This window comes from Sorex araneus, chromosome 2, assembly GCF_027595985.1.
Source record: "Sorex araneus isolate mSorAra2 chromosome 2, mSorAra2.pri, whole genome shotgun sequence".
NCBI classification, from domain to species: domain Eukaryota; kingdom Metazoa; phylum Chordata; class Mammalia; order Eulipotyphla; family Soricidae; genus Sorex; species Sorex araneus.
In genome coordinates, this window is record NC_073303.1 from 219,780,615 (window position 1) to 219,795,448 (window position 14,834).

A 14,834-nucleotide genomic window follows, 5' to 3' on the forward strand; every position below is an offset into this window, starting at 1 on the left:
ACTCCAGCCGGGGACCGGGGACCCTTCCCCACCCACAGCAGGGTAGGGTCGCGAGGACCTCGCAGGAGGTTTAGGAAAAAGTTCCGGAATACTTAGGCGATGGCTCGGTAATGGAAGCTCTCAACGCCCCCTTTGGGGTCTCAGCGCCCCCCTGCCTTGAGCTTGGTTTCTCCCGCTTCCTAGAGAATTGGAGTATTGTCTTCTGCAGAACCTGGCGTTCGGGATCGGGGATTCAGGGAAGGGGCTCTTCCTGGTCTGGGGGCGTCGGCGAGGGGGTTCATGGGTGGAACAACTTGCGGGGCAAGACGGGCACTGGGAAGGAGACGACTGCCAGGAGAAGTGTGTGCAGAGGGCAGCGACCGCGCGGATCCTAGTCGGGTGTCGGCGGGGGGCGGGTGGACGGCGACCGAACGGCCCGCTATGCAAATAAGATGCAAAGCAGCATGCAGATGAGTGCAGTCCACTGGGGCCCTCTGTGCCAGTGCTGAGCCCGGCGGAGGTATGCCCTGCCGGTCCTGCTTTCGTAACGGGGCTGGGAGCGGCACCCAGCGGGGCGGCTCCGGGCCGGGGGAACTCAGTTGGGCGGGGGCAGCTCGCCAGTGGGATTAGACGAAAGTTGCTGGGAAAGAAGGGGCCGCACTGGGGGGCGGGGGGAGCAGGGCGGGGGCTGGCCCGGGGCGTCCTCTCCTCTGCTCCACCTCCGTGCCGTACAAAGAGGCCTCTGTCTTCGCCGCAGCCAGCAGGGCTGTGGTTCCTCTAGGTCCCTGAGTTTGTCTGCAAGGGAAAGAGGCTCGGTGGCTGTCTCTTATCTCCCAGTCTCGGCCAAGCCCAAGAACACAGCCAGAGGACCCTTGAGAACCTGCCCCGACAGCAGCGCCTATTCTCTGCTTTTCCAGCCGTGCTACCCAGCGGGGGATCCCACGCCAGCACGCGGAGGGCTCCAGCAGCGGGCACTTTAAGGGGGCGGGGCCAAGTCTAACCCCGCCCCCAGGCCTCCGCCTCCGATTTGACTTAGCGTGGGCTGGACTGGCTCGCGCCTCCGCCAACCGCTTCTTTACCTTCCCGTCGCTTCCCCGGTGACCCCGGAAGTGGAAGTAGGTGTCGGTCTCCGGCCTCGGCGGGGACGGAAGGCGGAAGCAGAGCGTGAGCAGGAGGCGGAGCCGGGGGAGCTGCTCCAGTACCTCCCCCTGGCCCCGGGCTCAGCTGCTCGAGGGGGAGGAGTTACCGCCGCTCTCTGGTAAGTTACCTTCGCCCTCCCGGCCCCGCTCGAGGGCTTCCCGACGGTTTTCCTCGGGGGGCAACCCCAGGCTCCGCCCCCGGGTTTTCCTGGAGGGCCTCGCAGTCCCCACCCTTCTCGGGCTCTCTGCGGCCCCTCTTTTTTTTTTTTTTAATTTATTCTTTTATTGAATCAGCAGTGGAAGGAAAGTTACAAAGCTTTCAGGCTTAAGTCTGTTATCCAGTGCTTGAACACCCATCCCTTCTCCAGTGTCTGCGGCCCCTCTTTCCGGTAGTCTTTCCCTTTCCCCCAAGACCGAGCCAGGACCACACCCTGTGCGGCACCTCCCTCTTCTCTAGATCTAAGACTTTATGGGGACCGGAGAATAAAAAATAAGAGAGAGGGGCTGGGAGGGAGGGAGCAGGGGAGCAGGGTTGCGTTCATGCCGCGATGGCTCGGCGTGAAGTTGGGCGCTGCGGGATTTGCCTAGACCCCCTCCCCCAGGCTAGGAGGCCCTGAGCCCCCACCTTATTCCTGCCATGCCCACCTTGATCACCTTTGTTGCAGGCATCAACCGCCCATAATGGCTGTGACCTAAAGCCCTCAGGAAGGCCTGGGGTCATGGCCCAGAAGCACCCCGGAGACAGAGGGTTGTGTAGAGCCCATCACAGTGGTGGTCCTTCCCTCAGGACTTTAGGGCCTTCCGTGGGCCCTGAAATTCTTTCGTTCTCAGGACTCAGGGACTCCACCGGGCGTGCTGCTAATGGTACCCGCTGCCTCGCAGAACACTCGAGGCCTAAGTACACAGAGCCCCCAAACCCAGCCCACTGGTCGGATCCAAGCCATGGCTCCCCGAGAGGTCCGGGCCCCCCTCGGGCTGGAGAGGACCCCGAGCAGAGTGAGGCATATTCCGAAGAAGAATCAGGAGTGGATCAGGACCTCTCAAGAGAAACTGAGGCTGGGCGCCAGGAGCACGGGAACCCTTCTTTTCTTACCATTCCGCCCGCTTGCAACTGCCGTGGAGTCTCGGAAGGGCTGTCCTCCGGGGGCAAGGAGAGCTTGGCTAGCAACTTTTGCCATCACTGCACCTCTCCAGTGTTGGAGGAAGATGAGGAGTTGGAAGAGGAATACGAGGAGGAGGAACCTCTCAAGTTCCCCAGTGATCTGTCACGTGAATCCGGTGGAAAGAAACCTCCTGCCCGGAGACAGCGGCACCGTCTTCCAGCCAAGGAGGATACACGGGAGGGTGGACGCAGGGATCCCAGGTCGCCGGGTCGGCATCGGCTGGGCCGCAAACGAAGTCAGGCAGAGAAACGCAGAGGCCCGGGACTGTGGGGAGCCGAGGAACTGTGTCAGCTAGGGCAGGCGGGCTTCTGGTGGATGATCGAACTGCTGGTGTTGGTGGGCGAGTATGTGGAAACTTGCGGCCATCTGATCTATGCATGCAGGCAGCTGAATGGCAGTGATCTGGATCTTTTTCGAGTGTGGGTGGGAGTCTGGGCAGGGCGGCTTGGGGGCTGGGCCCAGGTGGTGTTCTGTTTTCTCAGCCAGGGATTTCTCTATGGGACGGGGCTCTTCACCCGCTTTCTCAGACTACTGGGTGCTTTGTTGCTCCTGGCTCTGGCCCTCTCCTTGGGCTGTCTGCAGTTGAGCTGGCAGTTCCTCCTGGGACTGGGTGACCGTTTAGGCTGGAGAGGTAGAGCTACCTGGCTTTTCTCTTGGCTCGATTCTCCTGCTTTGCAGCGCTGCATGACTCTGTTGAGAGAGAGTAGGCCATGGCAGCTGCTGGTAAGAATGGTTCAGTGGGGTTGGCTTGAGTTGCCGTGGGTGAAGCGGAGGACCAATAGACAAGGGACTGCACCTGCAGCAAGTAGTCGCTACTGCCAGCCAGAAGAGGAGGTGGCTCGACTCTTGACTATGGCTGAGGTTCCTGAAGATGAGCTAAACCCTTTCCATGTGCTGGGGGTTGAAGCCACGGCATCAGACATTGAATTGAAGAAGGCCTATCGGCAGCTGGCAGTGATGGTAGGTATCCTTCCTTTACTCTTACTCGTTTTTATTTTTGATTGTAATTTTGGAGGAAGTAGAATGAAGGGAAAGGCAAAATAAACAATTACTTGAAGCTGAAGGGTAATATTTGTGTGGAAGGAGGGTGTTTGGCCACACCCAGTGGTACTCAAGGCGACTCCTGGCTGTGTTGGGAGGTCACTTCTGGTAATCTTCAGGGGGACGATGCGGTGCCTGTGACAAATTAGGGTTAACTGTATGCAGGGAAAGCACCTTAATGCCTGTACCACATTTTCAGCCCTAGGTGGTAACTCTTGATACTTAAAATTACTTTTGCCACAATTCGCAGTGCTCAGGATTTATCCCTGGCTTTGTGCTTAGGAATAAACTCCTGGCAGTGCTCAGGGGACCAGGGGACCATATCTGGCGCTGGGGATTATATCCAGGTCAGCCACATGCAAGGCAAGTGCCTTATTTTTGTACTATCTTTCCAAATCCCAAATGTTTTAAATTAAATAATAGTCTATTGGGGTAGGAGTGGGGGGTGCTGCACCCAGCGGTACCCGGGGCATATTCCTGGCACTGTGCTCCAGGATCACTCCTGGAGGTACTCAGAGGACCCATATGTGCTGCCATGGATTGAACCGAGATTGGCCACATGGAAAGCAAATGCCTTACCTCTGGTACTCTCTCTCTGGCCCCAGAAAACTTTTTTTTTGGAGGAGGGGTGGGTGTCATAACTGTCTGTGTTCAGAGCTTCTTCCTGGCTCTGTTCTCAGAGATCACTCCTGGCAGTGTGTGTGTGTGTGTGTGTGTGTGTGTGTGTGTGTATAAGGGGGGGGGTCATATGGGGTGCCAGGGATTGAATGTGGATTGGCTGCTTGCAAGGCAAGCCCCCTACCTGCTGCACTATTGCTCCCTTTCCCAGAAAACTTTCTGTATGGTGAGATATATGAAGTGGTGCTGAGGGCTTACTCCTGATTTTCAGCTTGGTGGGGCTTGAAGGATCATGTGAGCTTCTGGGGATTAAACCCCAGCCGATTTTTTGTTTTTGCTTTTTGGGTCACACCCAGCAATGCACAGGGGTCACTCCTGGCTCTGCACTCAGGAATTAGCCTGGTGGTGCTTGGGACTGTATGGGATGCTGGGAATCGAACCCGGGTCGGCTGTATACAAGGCAAATGCCCTACCAACTGCTATTGCTCCAGCCCCCCCCTCCCCGCCAGCAGATTTTGTGCAAGGCAAACATCTCTGGCCCTTTTTAATTATTGAAGAGGGTGTTTTAATTCCTAGGGAAGTCATAAAGACATTTCCCCCTCTAATACGGATTCTTACATTTTAGAGGTGTTTTAGGTCCTGAGATTTGTTTTTGTTGGTGCTATGGATCAAACTCAGGCCTCATCCATGCAAAGCATATACTTAAGTATTGAACTACATCTCTGAGTGTTTTTTGGGGGGCATAGGAAATGGATTTTTGAACCATATCCAGTGGTGCTCAAGGGCTCTTTCTGGCCCTGAAGTGTCCCCGGTGGTGCTTTGGATTGAACTGGGGTCAGCTGCATCAAGGTAAGCAGCCCCCACTCTCCCTGCCCCCCCTTTTTTTTTAAGTGAAAAGAACTAAACCTAGTAGTTTCTCGAGTGTGTTGGAGCCATTCACCTTGAAATATCCAATCAGAATTCCTCTGACTAGCATAGAGAAAGAAGCTGAGTTAGAAAACCTGCCAGAGATAGTACAAGCAGGTTAGGTGCTTGCCTTGCATACTGATGATCTGAGTCAATCCCTGGCACCCATATAGTTCCGAGGCATTGCCAGGAATGATCCCTGAGTACAGTGCTAGGAGTAAGCCCTTGAGTACTTTGGGATGTGGCCCCCAAATGAACAAACAAAAAGCCTGTCAGTTGGTCTCTCTTGAACAAAAAAGGATTTTTTTTTTTCCTTTTTGGGTCACACCTGGCGATGCACAGGAGTTATTCCTGGCTAATGCACTCAGGAAATACTCCTGGCGTGCTGGGGGACCATATGGGATGCTGGGAATTGAACCCAGGTCAGCCGCATGCAAGGCAAACGCCCTACCCACTGTGCTATGGCTCCAGCCCCGAGAAGAGGATTTTTTTGAGTACTGGGAAATCCACCTGTCCCAGAGCCGCTAGTGTGGATGTGATCCTATTTGGGGAAGGTTCAGAAGGTCATGAAAGAGATGATTCTCAGACTGGAAGAAACAAACCATCTCAAAAGCAGCAGTCAGGTGGGAAAAACAAGGAAGAGAATGAACATAAGTCCTATATATCAAGCATGAAAATATGGTTGCTTTTATTTCTGAGAGGGGTAAAGATGGGAGTTGTGTACTATATGATGAGAGAAATGTTTTAATACAAGCATGCAATCATTTTGCTATGAAATATTAGATGATGGGACTAGAAAGATAGTACAGGGGCTAAGGGGCTATTCTTTTTTTTTCTTTTTGGGTCACACCCGGCGATGCTTAGGGGTTACTCCTGGCTCTGCACTTAGGAATTACTCCTGGCAGTAATTCTCCTTGGGGGACCATATGGGATGCTGGGAATTGAACCTGGGTCAGCTGCGTGCAAGGCAAATGCCCTACCCGCTGTGCTATCATTCCAGCCCTGAAGGTGCTATTATTCTTAAACATGGCTGACCCCAGTACAGTTCTCAGCCCCGTACAGTTCCCTGAGCACTGACAGTAGTGATCCTTGAGCATAGAGCCAGAAATAGCTCCTGAGTACCAGTAGGAGCTGTGGCCCCCAAATTAAAAATAAATATTTATATTTAAAATTTTGTTTTGGTTTTGGGCCACGCCTGGCAGTGCTCAGGGGTTACTCCTGGCTCTGTACTCAGGAAGTACTCCTGGTGGGCTTGGGGACCATATGGGATGCCAGGGATAGAACCCAGGTCAGCTGCGTGCAAGGCAAGTATCCTACTACCTGTACTATTTCTCTGGCCCTGAAAATTGCTATTTTTTCCCTGTTTTGTTTATCCAGCAGTGCTTGGGTGGAGGGGATGGATCATGTAGTGCAACCAAATCCAGGGCTCCCACAGGCAAAGCATCTGCTCCAGTCCTTTGAAATATTTTTCTCTGGCCCTAGATTGCTATTAGATACCATTTTTATTATTATTTCAGTGCAAGACTTTATAATGAATATAAGAAATATAAGTAAATTACATTAGCAGTTTCTTTTACTAACTATATGGAACTGGATTGGCAAACGGTATAGTGTAGAAACCATCAGTGGTTCCATGACACTCAAGTGGAACGGACAACGGAGGTGCTTATTAACCATTTGAGGTACAATAAAGGATGAGGCCTATAACTTACCAAAGAACAAAACTGATTTGGTAGGAAATGTATATAGTTTAGAGGATAGTCTGAAGTAATTTTTTTTTTCAGGGGGAGGTTGGGGAACACACCTGATTGTGCCCAGGTTTTATGTCTGGCTCTGAACTCAGGGATCACTCCTGGCAGGGCTTGGGGGACCATATATGGGGTGCTGGGGATTGAGCCCAGGTTGGCCGCATGCAAGGCAAGCACCTTACCCAATGTACTATCTCTGGCCCCATCTTCCCTATACTCCAAAGTTTTCATTTGTTTTTCTGGGCCAGATTTTCTGTGGGTTTTTTTTTTTCTTAGTTACAGTTCTGATGTGTGTGTGTGTGTGTACACATACATACATATACATACATAAATTTTAACAGGTATTATAGTGTGGATTTCTTTTAAATAGAACCCTTGACTGTCTTTGCTAGACCCCAGAGTAACCATGACTATAAGGATGTTCTATGTACATTGGAAATGTCAATGATTTAACAGGAGGCTGTAGGAAAAGGATATCATTTGTGTCAGAGAAAAGGTTGAAAAATGGATAAAGAGTCTATGAAGGTTGAAATAGAATATTTCATCTCTAGGAGAAAGGCAAACTAAAGTTATTATGTAGATAGAATTTTCAACATGGAGAGTAATGGGCTCGAGTATGTAACATTGTCAGAATGCTTCAGACAGTAAAGCTAAAATGTGCAGGCTCAGTAGCATGTACCAGCCAGGTAAGGTAATAAACAAGCATCTGTGTTTGCCTGGGCTTGGTGTTGTTTCCTAAAGGCAGCAAGTTAAACAGCACTAAAACTAGGACAGTTCTAAACTGGGATGGTACTGTGCTATATACTGTGTTCTTCTCATTGACTACTCCTAACAATCCATGGGAGATAAAATATTTTGGGTCATATAGCAAAGAAGTGACTGATTTGTGTCTTTGAGAGCTGTCAGTAGACAGAGCAGTTAACCATTAAGCTATATTGACTCTCCAAAAGGTGCTAAGAGAATCTTTTAATGTTATTTTATTTAATGTTAAAATGTTATTTAACATTATTATTTGTATAACTTATATTCATATAAATATAACATTATTATTTATTTACTTAATGTTATTATGTTATTTTGACCTAAAATGGGAGAAAGGATGGATTTTAATGAAATCTGTTTTGGTAGGTTCATCCCGACAAAAATCACCATCCTCGGGCTGAGGAGGCTTTCAAGGTTTTGCGGGCAGCTTGGGACATTGTCAGCAACCCTGAAAGGCGGAAGGAATATGAGATGTAAGTTGAAGCTGGGAAACTGTTAAGATGTGGCTAATGTTTAATCTTTAATAGCAGATGTTCCTGGACTTGTGAATGTTGGCTCTCCAAGGAAGAGAAAATAAACTGCTTGTCTTTCTAGCTAGCCAGGGTCCCCAAAATGTTGATAAATCTGATTTCTTCACCCCTTACTCAATATCATGACTTATAAAGCCTTTCTTCACTTAGGAAACGAATGGCAGAGAATGAATTGAGCCGTTCAGTGAATGAATTCCTGTCCAAGCTGCAGGATGACCTCAAGGAGGCAATGAATACTATGATGTGCAGCCGGTGCCAGGGAAAGCACAGGTATGACACAGGACAGTAATGGGACAGCACACTTGGGGATCGGGTGAACAAAAACTTTTTATTGGTGGTTGTGGGATGCAGATGGTGAATAGAAGGAACTTGAGGTTCCTGCTTTTGTCATTATTTTCAGGAAATTGGGGATTTGAATTAGCAGTAAGGAAAACAGAGCTGTGGATGTGATTTAAGTAGAGCACATCCCATGCATGTGTGAAACCCTGAGTTTGATCACTGCACTAGGTGGCCCCTGAGCACCATGACACCCACCTATCAGTCTGCTATACTTAACTGAGTGGGGATAGTTCTACGTGTTGCAACCATATTTAGCAGTAACGAGGAGACTATAGCAAGGTGCTAGGTAGATCTGACAAAATATGAAGGAACTATTCATTTTTGGATTGCAGGAGGTTTGAAATGGACCGGGAAGCGAAGAGTGCCAGATACTGTGCTGAGTGTAATAAGCTGCATCCTGCTGAGGAGGGAGACTTTTGGGCAGAGTCAAGCATGTTTGGTCTCAAGATCACGTACTTTGCATTGATGGATGGAAAGGTGTATGATATCACAGGTACCACTTTGTCCTCTAGAAAGATGGGTTCAGGGACTGAAGAGGTGATATAGGGGTTATGGCTCCAGCCTTGCATGCGGCTGACCCTGGATTGATCCCTGGCACTACATAGTTGCCTGAGCACCAGAGACTAGTCCCCAGTACCACTTGGTATGGCCCAGCCCTTTCACCAGTAACAAAAAATAGGGATTTGAGCCGGAGAGATAGCACAATGGGTAGGGTGCTTACCTTGCATGTGGCTGACCTGGGTTCAGTCCCTGGCACCAGTCATCCCCCAGACCCTGCCAAGAGTGATCCCTGAGTACAGAGCTAGGAATAAGCCCTTAGCAAAACTGGGTGCAACCCCCAAACGAACAAACAAAAAAGAATGAAAAAGTGGCTGGAGCTTTACTACAGTGGGTAGGGCATTTGCCTTGCCTTGGTCCTTGGCATCCCTATGGTCTCCTTAGCACTGTCAGAAGTAGTTCCTAAGGGTAGAGCCAGGAGTAAGCCATGAGCATTGCTAGGTGTTGTGCCCCTTACTTCCTCCCCCCACCCCCGCCTCAAAAAAAAGAAACTTTGGCTCATATATACACAAAACTGTCATTTTGGCTAATTATTTCTCCTGTTTGCAGAGTGGGCGGGATGCCAGCGTGTGGGAATCTCTCCAGATACCCACAGAGTCCCCTATCACATCTCATTTGGTTCTCGGCTCCCAGGCACCAGTGGGCGGCAGAGGTAGGTGACGGTTCAATAATTCACCTTATTCTAGTTCTGAATATTGTTTCAGATGATAGGATGTTTAGAAACCTAGATTTCTCATCCTTCAAGAAGTTTGGGAACTGATTCACTGAATCTTTTAGTGATGAGTAGTAATATACGTAACCATGACTCCTAAGAACTCTTCATTATTTTTTCTATTTTCTTCCCAGAGCCACTCCAGATTCCCCTCCTGCGGACCTTCAGGATTTCTTGAGTCGGATCATTTCAGGCCAAATGTCCAATGGAAACTTCTTTGCAGCTCCTCAGCCTGGCCCCGGACCTACTACACCCTCCAAGCCCAACAGCACAGTACCCAAGGGAGAAGCCAAACCGAAGAGGCGGAAGAAAGTGAGGAGGCCCTTCCAACGCTGATACCCCAACTTTTTCTTCCTCAAATCAATGTCAGGGAGTCCAAAGGGCTGTGTACAGCACAGGATGGAGTTTGATTTGTTTATTTTTAAATACTTTAAAAAAAAAAAAGGGAAACTTTCAAGCTCATATTGTTCACTCAGTACTTATAGGAAGCCCTGAAACTGTTCTCCCTCTTCCACCAGCACCCAGGAACTGAATTTTGTCTTCTGACAATACCAAAGAAAATAGGGAGTGACTAGATCAAGACCTAGGGCCTAGACCTGGGCTGGACAGTATCTCCCATAGCAATGTGGGTATCTCCTGGGTTCTAGAGCTGTTGTCTTGTATTTTGCTTCTAGAGCAGATGACACTTTCCTTCCTCTTTAAATTACAAGTTTTCTTACTTCATAACCCATTTCAGGAGGGAATTCCATCCTTTACCCAGAAGAACTAGTTGAAAGAATAAAAACCATGTAGCCCTTACTATAGGAATGGAAGTTGGAGTGGGAACTCTGTGATGAATTTTTTCTTTGACTTTCACCCAGTGTCCTGTTTGTTGATGCAGGGATGACCAAATTAATTTTTAAAAAGCCCTCTGCCGTTGGTGAGGGAAAAGGAAAAAGGAACTTCAGGCAGCCCCTTATGATCCAAGGGTTTGTATTTTTAAAATTTTGTTCATATTTGTATGTAAATATCTATTTAAAGCCAGGGAATTATCTTTCTATAAATATGTAACTGGCAACCTGTATCTGCCCTCTCTTCTTTGCTCATATAGCTGAGCCCTCTTTCTCATTTGAGAATTCATTTCCCTACTAATTGTTAGCTAAGTGAAGGGCACCTCCTACTGGATCAAGGGAGAGGGGATAAGAAATACCTTACAGAAGTTTTGTTCAGTAAGTCAGCATTTCATCTTTCTTCCCCAGCCTTATGAAGAAATCTCCCTACCCTTATTGCTGACCAAATTGTAGCCATATCTGGAAAAAAAAAAAAGAGAGAACTTTATTTTAAAGAAAACAGAACATAATGCTGTATGGTTGTGAGGGTGGATGACATAGAAAAATTTAACTACTAAACAAGCTGCCCAGACATGGCTTCTACCACAGAGGAACCATTTGACCCTTACCTCACTTGCCTTCCCTGATTCAAAAAAATATCTGCTCTTAGCAGGGTTGGACCCAGGGAGCCCTATTATCCAGTGTCTTTGTCCTTACAGTTTGGGAAAAGTTGTATAGTTATCAGGCTTTCAAGGTAAAGACTGTATGGTATAGCCCTTTGTTCCAGCAGTTTTTCCCTGGCACATCCCTTAGTATTTGTTGATGCCAAAGAGACGAACTCCGTGGAATTGGGGCAGCTTTGGAAGTAGTACACTGAGCAATGAGGTTGTGTTGATGAAGAAGTGAGCAGCATCATATTTGGTGTAGAAACTGGCCAGAAGGTAGCTGGGGAAAGAAAAAACAGGTTTAAGTGAAGTTGGCCTTCCCTGCTTGTATCTATAGCTTTCTAGTGCTCTGTGTGTGTGTGTGTGTGTGTGTGTGTGTGTGTGTGTGTGTGTATGCATGCGCGCGTACACACAAGGTGCTGGGAATTGAACCTAGGATCTCATATATACAAGGCATGCACTCTGCCACTGAGCTGCACCCCCCAACTCTTTTCTATTTTAAATAACCAGTTTTATTGCATTAGTCCTATGGCATAAGAAAATATTCACTATATTTTGTGGTTGGGAAGATAATCAGAGAGCACTTCTAACTGGGAGACTTGTTAAGTTAGTAATTTGTGTGTGCGTGTATTAGGGCTTTTCGGATACATCTGGTAGTGCTCAGGAGCTATTCCTGGCTCAGTGCTGAGTGTTGCTCCTAGGAATGATGCAGTGCCAGGGATCAAACCAAGATCTCCCAGCCCACTGAGCTATCTCCAGTTACTTTTTTTTTTTGTAAATACATATTTTGTGGTGGTAGGGTTCAAAACAGGTCTCAAGCAGAAAAGTCAAGTGTGTGCTCTATCACTGAGCTGTATCCTGAGCCCTTAATTTATGTTCTTAAATTATTATGTGGCAAGTGATAGTTGAAGCAACTTCAAGGCTGAATAACTTGAGTCCTACTCGCTTCTCCCCAATTGTGGGGATTTTTTTCTTATGAATTTTGCTTATTTATTTTAAAAGACTTGACATTAGTTCTGCCTTTATCATTTACTTACTGTAAAATGATTTGGTTTTACTGGGTATTTTATCTTTTCTCAATTGCTTCTCCATTTCCTTACTTATCCATTTCTCTACTACAAAATGGCGTGAAATGCCTAATTACTGTCTTCTATTTTTTATTGCTTTCCCCAGATTTAGATCATCTACTGTACCATAATTATCTTCAAAGGGTGGAAGTGAGTAGTGTGACTTTTGGGGGGACAAGGGGAGCGAAGTGCTTGGCAACAGTGTTCTAGCGCTACTAGGATTATACCTGGCATTGTTTGAGGGACCATGAGGTACCAGGGGTCAGCTTGGGACTCTGGCGTGCAAGGCACTGTGCTCTACCCTTTGATCTATCTCCCCAGACCAGAGTAGTCTATTATTTTAAGATTTAATTTTATTTAAATAAATGTGTGTATGTGTATATATATATATATATATACATTTGCCTGGGGGGCCACACCCAGTGCTGCTTCAGAGCTCTGCTTGGATGTGACCCCTGGAGGGCTTAGGGAACCTCGTTCATATGGTGCCAGGAATTGATCCAGGGTAAGCAGCAGGCAAAAAAAGCAAGTGCCTTTACCTCTGTACCACCTCTTTGGCCCCTGTAGCCAGCTTTTGTTTTGTTTTTTAAACTTTAAGGCTTCCATGTGAGCTTTGGAGCAAATCCTGAATCTCCCATCTCCTTCCCTACCCCACCCTGCAAACTCACAGTACAATAGGAGAGATGCTGAGGAATTTGCGGGAAGAAGTAAATTGTAGCCCATAGTCCATCTGTTCCCAGTGTGTCAGCAGCCGGGCCTTTCCCTGGTCAGGGGTCTCAAAAGGTGTCCCTTTCACGGTGTGCAGGAAAAGGTACATCGCCTGGGGGGAGGCAGAAAACAGCTCTTCAGTTCAAGTTGTAGGCTACTGTCCCCAGATGAAGATCTGACGCCCCCCACCCCGCATGGGGGTGGGTAATAGGGCCGGTTAGGACGCACCAGGTTATGGATGACGTTGGTCAGGGTCCAGACGACCGGGATGCTGAGGAAGGGGATGCTGAGGAGAACCACGTGCAGCAGCCCGACCAGGATGACGTAGGCCAGCCAGATGCCCCTGCTGTTCATCACGCGGGTGTTCGGGTTGACCTCGCTGTGTGCCACCCCCACATTCATCCTGCCAGAGTGGGGAGCGGGCCGGCGTCCAATTTCCCTCCACCTTCCCCCGCCCCGTGAGTCCGTCCCCCCAGGGGTCTCCTGCACAGCCCACCCCCACCCCGACCTCGCGGGGAGCAACGCCTTTTCCGTCGGGGAGGGCGAGGCCCTCCGCTCTGGGATCCCCGTCCTCGGGCTGTGCGGTGGGCGCCTTCTCAGCGCAGCCTCCTCGCCTGGAGAAGCTGACACGGGCTCACGCGCCCACAATTCCACGGAGGGTCACGGGAAACGAGGAACCCCGGAGGGCTGCCGGGACGAGGCCCCTTCGAGCGCCCGTCGTTCCCTCTGGGGCTCGTCCCGTCCAGTGTCCCCCGCGGGGGTGGCCAATTCCCCCCCACCCCCCAGCGCGGGAGCCACCGGCCCAAGGCTCGCGGCCAGGAAGGACCCGGACCCGGGCTGGGCGTCGCGGGCGACGGAGCCCGAGCTCCGACTCCAGGTCACTCTCCGACTTCCGAATTTGGCCCGTCAAGTGCTCCATCGTGCGGGCCCGACCGCTGAGGAGGCCCAGCTCGGAAGCGGCTTCGGTCCGTCCCGCTCCACCTAAACCCCCCGAACTCCTACTCCTAAGTTCGCCCCAGGCTCCTCTCGCGCGCCCCTGACTCGTCCGGTGCCCCTCGGCGCTCCCCGTCTCGGGCTTGAACCCGCCGCCCCACCTGCAGCCTCCCACCGTCCGGCCTCAGCGAAGCCCCTACCTGGCGGCTTCGGAAGCCCGTCGGGCCAGGGGCGCGGCGCTCGCTCCTACACCTGCGATCTCCAGGAAGCTGCCGCCCCCACCTCCTCTGCCGCCTCTTGATTGGTGGGGCCGAACGAGCGCTGCCGCCGCTCGTTGGCCGGCGGGTTCCGAGGGGCAGGCCCAATTGGCCGCCACTTCCGTCGCTCAGAAGGTGCAGGATCCGCCCTCCTCCCCGTCCCACCTTTCGGGAGAGGTGGAGAAAGTGGGGGAGAGGCGAGAGAGCGACGCCCGCTGTCGACTAATGGGAAGCGTCGATGGTTCGAGGTGCGAGTAAAAGTGGCAGCGATTGGTTCGTCCGGGTGGCCTGCGCCTAGGCGGGAGCTCTCGGAGGCGGAGGCTGCGGGTGTGTGTGGGGGGGGGTAACAAGATGGCGACGGAGACGGTGGAGCTGCATAAGCTGAAGGTACCGTGGTCGGGGGCTTAGGGCTGAGTTGGACTTCTGTGGGGGCTGGATTCCGTCGGGTGGCACGCGCCTTCTCCTTCGAGAACTCTCCGCAGGCTTCTCCGCCTCGTTTTTCCCGCTCCCACCCTAGTTGTGTTCTTTTGTGCTCCCCCTTCTCGCCCCACTCCGCCTTGCCAGGTTTTCCGTTTCTCTTCGCACTTTCAGTGCCTGCACTTGCAGCGTTCGCCCCCTTCGCGGCCGGGTGGTCCGTCACCTGCGTGGGGGAGTTACACTTCCCTGGGGGTTCTCGCCGGGGCCGCGTCACGTCAGTGCCCCCCGCTGCAGCTCCCTGCCCTCCCCGGTGCTCCTCGCTTCCCCGTCGGCGGATTGAAGCCGTTTGCGGCTGTCGCGGCCCCGCGATGTCTTTCCGCCCGTCGAGCCCTCCAACGGGGACACAAAACGCTTGGGCTTCTTTTTTTTTTTTTTGAGCGCGGGGTGGGGGCAGACCTCCCGGGCGGCCTCCTCCAAGAATCG

The 14,834-nt window shown here is 50.7% G+C and overlaps 3 protein-coding genes across 4 annotated transcripts in view; 2 read left to right on the plus strand and 1 right to left on the minus strand.

Annotated features, from left to right (window-relative positions):
* Positions 1 to 270: 270 nt before the first annotated feature.
* Positions 271 to 9,952, plus strand: DNAJC14 (DnaJ heat shock protein family (Hsp40) member C14). 2 transcript variants are annotated; one of them, XM_055128936.1, is made up of 8 exons: positions 271 to 499; positions 737 to 1,237; positions 1,784 to 3,241; positions 7,723 to 7,829; positions 8,037 to 8,156; positions 8,558 to 8,718; positions 9,333 to 9,435; positions 9,630 to 9,952. In XM_055128936.1, exons 3-8 carry the CDS (start codon positions 1,838 to 1,840, stop codon positions 9,829 to 9,831), a joined length of 2,097 nt encoding a protein of 698 aa, XP_054984911.1. In that variant the 5' UTR covers positions 271 to 499; positions 737 to 1,237; positions 1,784 to 1,837; the 3' UTR covers positions 9,832 to 9,952. The 2 variants fall into 2 exon arrangements, with proteins under 2 accessions (XP_054984911.1, XP_004601644.1); XM_004601587.2 differs by having other exon boundaries at positions 897 to 1,237.
* Positions 9,953 to 10,692: 740 nt separating this feature from the next.
* On the minus strand, positions 10,693 to 14,075 carry ORMDL2 (ORMDL sphingolipid biosynthesis regulator 2). Its single transcript, XM_004601586.2, has 4 exons — positions 13,878 to 14,075; positions 12,973 to 13,147; positions 12,705 to 12,856; positions 10,693 to 11,249 (listed from the first exon to the last, which is right to left on the minus strand). The coding sequence occupies exons 2-4, from the start codon at positions 13,144 to 13,146 to the stop codon at positions 11,114 to 11,116; spliced, it is 462 nt and encodes a 153-aa protein (XP_004601643.1). The 5' UTR covers position 13,147; positions 13,878 to 14,075; the 3' UTR covers positions 10,693 to 11,113.
* A 146-nt stretch (positions 14,076 to 14,221) lies between these two features.
* Positions 14,222 to 14,834, plus strand: part of SARNP (SAP domain containing ribonucleoprotein) — a 54,073-nt gene continuing 53,460 nt past the window's right edge. The window contains exon 1 of the mRNA XM_004601585.2: positions 14,222 to 14,321. Within this exon, the coding sequence (XP_004601642.1) occupies positions 14,286 to 14,321 (36 nt within the window). The 5' untranslated portion in view covers positions 14,222 to 14,285. The remainder of the gene's footprint in view (positions 14,322 to 14,834) is intronic.